This window comes from Nannospalax galili, unplaced genomic scaffold, assembly GCF_000622305.1.
Source record: "Nannospalax galili isolate Female #2095 unplaced genomic scaffold, S.galili_v1.0 scaffold903, whole genome shotgun sequence".
Lineage (NCBI taxonomy): Eukaryota > Metazoa > Chordata > Mammalia > Rodentia > Spalacidae > Nannospalax > Nannospalax galili.
The window spans coordinates 474,002-478,865 of NW_008349989.1; the positions used below are offsets into that span (position 1 = coordinate 474,002).

Sequence of the window (4,864 nt, forward strand, 5' to 3'; positions counted from 1 at the left end):
GATGCAGATCTTCTTTAAATGTCTGATATATTTTGCTGTAAATCCATCTGGTCCTGGGCATTTTTTAGTTGGGAGGTTTTGTATTACTGTTTTGATTTCCTTATATATTATGGGTCTGTTTAACCTGTTGATCTCTTCTTGGTTTAACTTTGCAGGTTCCCATGATTTTAGATATATCCATCCATTTCTTTTAGATTTTCAAATTTAGTAGCATACAGGTTTTAAAAATATTCCCTTATATAGCCGGGCATGGTGGTGCACACCTGTAGTCTCAGCGCTTGGGAGGCAGGTGGATCTCTGTGAGTTTAAGGCCAGCCTGGTCTACGTTAACTGGGCTAGTGGTCTGTCAATCTTGTTTATCTTTTCAGAGAACCAGCTCTTGGACTCCTTGATTCTTTGTATTATTTTCTTTGTTTCAATTTCATACTGCCCTAATTTTTGTTACTTTTTCTTCTTGTCTGCTGGGTTTGGGTTTCATTTGCTGTTGCTTTTCAAGTGTCTTGAGTTGCAATGTTAAGTCATTTATTTGTGTTCTTTCTGATTTTTTAATGTAGGCACTTAGAGCTCTAAACTTCCCTCTAAGAACAGCTTTCAGCATGTCCCAGAGGTTTTGTTTTTGTTGTGTTGTACTGTCCTTTTCATTTAGTTCCAGGAATACTTTTATTTCTTCCTTAATTTCTCTTTTGACCTGTTCATCTTAATCTCCATGTGTTCATGGGGCTTCTTTGGGTGTTCATTGTAAGCTTTATTGCATTGTGGTCTGATAGGATGCATGGAATTATTTCAATCTTTTTATATTTGTTGAGGTTTGTTTTGTGCCCCAGTATGTGGTCAATTTTGGAGAAGGTTCCATGGGGTGCCGAGTAGAAAGTATGTCCTTTGGTGTTTGGGTGGAATACTCGGAAGATATCTGTTAAGTCCATTTGATATATGGTATTGTTTAATTCAGATGTCTCTCTGTTAACTCTGCCCTGTTGACCTATCTAATGAAGACAGTGCAGTATTGAAGTCCCCTGCTGTTAATGAGTTGGGGTTAATCTGGGTCTTAAAGTCCTTTAGTATTGTTGTGATGAAGTTGGGTGCACCAGTTTTGTGAATATATGTTCATGATTGTAATATCTTCTTGATTTGTTGTTCCTTTGATCAGAATGAAGTTGCCCTCTTCATCTCTTCTGATTAGTTTTAATTTAAAGTCTGTTTTGTCAGATATTAGAATTGCTACTCCTGCTCTTTTCTTAGTACATTTGCTGGGTATATTTTTTTTCCATCCTTTCACTTTAAGATAGTATCTGTCCTTGAAAGTGAGATGGGTTTCTTGCAGACAACAAAAAGATGAGTTTTGTTTCTTAACCCATTCACCTAGTCTGTGTCTTTTGACTGGGGAGTTCAGTCCATTAATATTTAAAGTTATTAATGAAAGATGAGTATTGGGTCCTTTCATTTTTATTTCTGTTTACATTCTTGATATAGCTTTACTTTTCCACACTCATACCTTCATTGAATTTCTTTCCCCAACCCCTTGGGTATAGTCATTCCTTTCTTCAGCACTTTGAATTGCTTCCAGAACTCTCTGAAGGGCTGGTTTTGTGGGCATGAATTCCTTCAGTGGTTTTGTGCACATGAATTCCTTCAGCCTATTTATGTTATGGAAGATTTTTTCTTTCCCCTTTGACTATAATAGACATTTTGGCTGGATAAAGTAATCTGGGTTGGCATCTGTGGTCATTTAAAACTGGGAATACTTTGATCCAGGCTCTTCTGGCTTTCATAGTTTGCACTGAAAAGTCAGCTGTAACCTAATAGGTTTTCCTTTATATGTGACTTGCTGTTTCTCTCTTGCACCTTTCAGTATTGTCTCTTTGTTTTGTACGTTTAGTGTTTTTACTATGATGTGCCGTGGAGAGTTTCTTTTCTGGTCCTGTCTGTTTGGTGTTCTATATGATTCTTGTATTTGTATGGGCATGTCTTTCTTTAATTTTGGGAAATTTTCTTCCATGATTCTGTTGAAGATCTGGTCCATGCCATTATCTTGGGATTCTTCTCCTTCCTATATGCCTATGATTCGTAAGTTTGGTCTTTTTATGGTGTCACACAATTCCTGCATATTCCATTCTTGTGCTTTTTAAATTTTTTCATAATCTTTGCTTGAGTGGTCTAGTTCATCCACTTTATCTTCCAGTCTTGATACTGTTTTCCATTTCATTCATCCTGTTGTGGAGGCTTTCTCCTGTCGTTTCTAATTGGCTTACTGAGTGTTTCACCTCTAATTGGCTTATTGAGTGTTTCACCTCTAATTGGCTTATTGAGTGTTTCACTCTGGGCCAGGCCCAGAGTGCTCTTGGGGACCCAAGAAGGAACTGAGTTGGTCTGGGTGCAAAGGATTAAGAAGCAGTGGTCGTTCCCAAGTGTCTGGGGCATCAAGAGAAGGAATGGGACAGGACCCAGGCTAGGAGGAGAGACTGGAGGGGGAGATGGGAGGGTGAATGAAGCTGGGAGAGTCAAGGCACAGAGGGAGCCATTGACTTGCCCCAGAGAGAGGCCTGCGGGTCAGAGAGAGGCCTGTGGGTCTTTCAGGCCCAGGGAAGCAGAGGGAGGTGGCGGGGAGGGGGCGGGCGTCAGGCCCACCGTGCTCCTAGGGACCTCAGAAAAAGAGGCCTGCACATTGGAGCGAAGCCCAGGGAAACGGTGAACCTTTTAAAAGATAGAGAGTCACAAATCTGATGATATTTAAAGCAGCAATTGCACTTGATACAAAGTCATATTCTAATTTTTCTTTTTTTCCAGTAAAATACATTTAATTGATGAAATGTGTGATTTGAGGATGTTTCACGAGACCATCATAATTTCAGATAGGCCAAAGATGTTACATGAAGTTGATTATTCGCTCAGTTTTTTAGGATTTATTTTCATTATTTTTAACTGTCTATGTATGTGGATCTTACACATGAGTACAGGGACCTTTGGGGTCAGAGACCTTGGATCTGGTCAGAGGCCAGAAGAGGGCTCTGTATCCTCTGAAGCTGGAGTTATAGGCAGTTGTGAGCTCCCTAATGTGGATGCTGGGAACTCAACTCAGGTCCTCTATGAGAGTAATACATGCACTTAACCACTGAGCCATTTCTCCAGTCCATTTGCTCAGTTTTTAAAGTGGAGTGCCAAAAGCAATTTTTGGAAGAAGCTACCAAAGGAAAGACAGGCGCCTTGGTCTCAAGTCCCATGGGTGATCCTGGGAAGGGATGGAGCATTATTAGCCTAGAGAAGGCTGGATGATGCTGTCTTCATCTTCAGCACTACACCTAAAAGGACAAGAGGCCTTATTTTTAGAACTTGCTCATTTAAGCAGTGCAACTGTTTTTCTTCAAGGCATAGTGTTAACTACTTAAGAATAGAGCAGGCTGCCTGTCCATAATGCTCTTCTTGCCCATTCACGTGTTCACAAATGACGGGGTTCCATGGGTATGTCTTGGACCTAAGAGGGTGCACCTTACCCCCCTTGCCCGATGTTGGCACTCTGCCCAGTGCTACATCAGAGCATATTGTGTATTTCCTTGTCCTCATTGGATACATGGGGAGTCTGTAGAGAAGGAAATGGCAGTTAACTTCTCAAGGGAAGAGTAGGGCAGCAGAGACACAGCATCAACTCACTGCCCTTCTCCATGGGTTCAAAGCCCACTAGGGCACTCACTAGCTGTGATTTCGCCTAAGTGACTTAATGTATATGTACCTCAGTGTTGACATCTGTTAGGTGACTCCTAAGGATGTCCGTTTATGCATGGCAGAGTATCGGTGTGAACTTCTGCCAAAGCTATGGCTACTTGTGACCATAGTTACTCACGAAGGATGCAATTTGTTTTGCTTAGATGAGCTGCTTCAAAAAGAGCAAAACTACTCGGATGATGTCTTGGCCAACATGATCAGTGAACCTAGGATCAGTTATGGAAATGATGCCCTCATGCCATCTTTGACCGAAACAAAAACCACCGTGGAGCTTCTTCCTGTGAATGGGGAGTTCAGCCTGGACGATCTCCAGCCGTGGCATCCTTTTGGAGTGGACTCCGTGCCAGCCAATACAGAAAATGAAGGTGAGAGTCCGCAACTGGAGCCAAAAACATGCTTAATGTGTATGTGTGTGAATGTGCGGGCATGCCCTTTCGGACATACACATGCACATGCACTTTAATTTTATTTTGATTAAGAAATAAATACTAGAGACCCACAGCTGATCAAAGTACTGATAGTGACCCTAAACAGGACCTCTATATCACCCCCACCCCATCCCATCCCAGGGCTCAGGAAACATCATGGAAGAGAGAACAGAAAGATTGTAAGAGCCAGAGGTTAGGGAAGAATACTGCAAGACAGCATCTTCTGGTCTTGACATGGCCAATGTACTCATGAACGCACTGTAACTATGGTTACCTGCACAAGACTGGACCCATGGGCGTTTCATCAGGAAAGGAGAGGGCTCATGAGGCCCCATCCATCCTTGAGGCATTATTGATGATTAATGGATGCTGAAGGAAGGGATGTCACTTTTTTCAGTGGTATAGCCGTTGACAAATTGCTCATGCTCCAGTAAGCACCTCCCTCCCACACTCATACAGACAACTCTGTTGAAACTCAGTGGTCAGATACACACAAAGCCATGAAAGTAGGAAGGAGACCTGTTGGAAGAAAAGGGGTTTCAACAGTAGGGGAGATGAGAAGGGGTAATAAGAAGTGAGAAGGACCAAAACTTAGTATATACATATATGAAACTGTCAGAGAGCACTCAGGAGGCAGAGGCAGGCGGATCTCTGTGAGTTCGAGGCCAGCCTGGTCTCCATAGCGAATCCAGGCCAGCTAGGGCTACAGGGAGACCCTG

General features: G+C 42.3%; 1 protein-coding gene across 1 annotated transcript in view; it reads left to right on the forward strand.

Moving 5' to 3' along the window:
• The window catches only part of App (amyloid beta precursor protein), a gene marked incomplete in the record, with an annotated part of 263,474 nt that overhangs the window by 232,410 nt on the left and 26,200 nt on the right, over positions 1–4,864 (forward strand). The window contains 1 exon segment of the mRNA XM_017801687.2: positions 3,861–4,082. Coding sequence (XP_017657176.1) covers positions 3,861–4,082 — 222 coding nt within the window.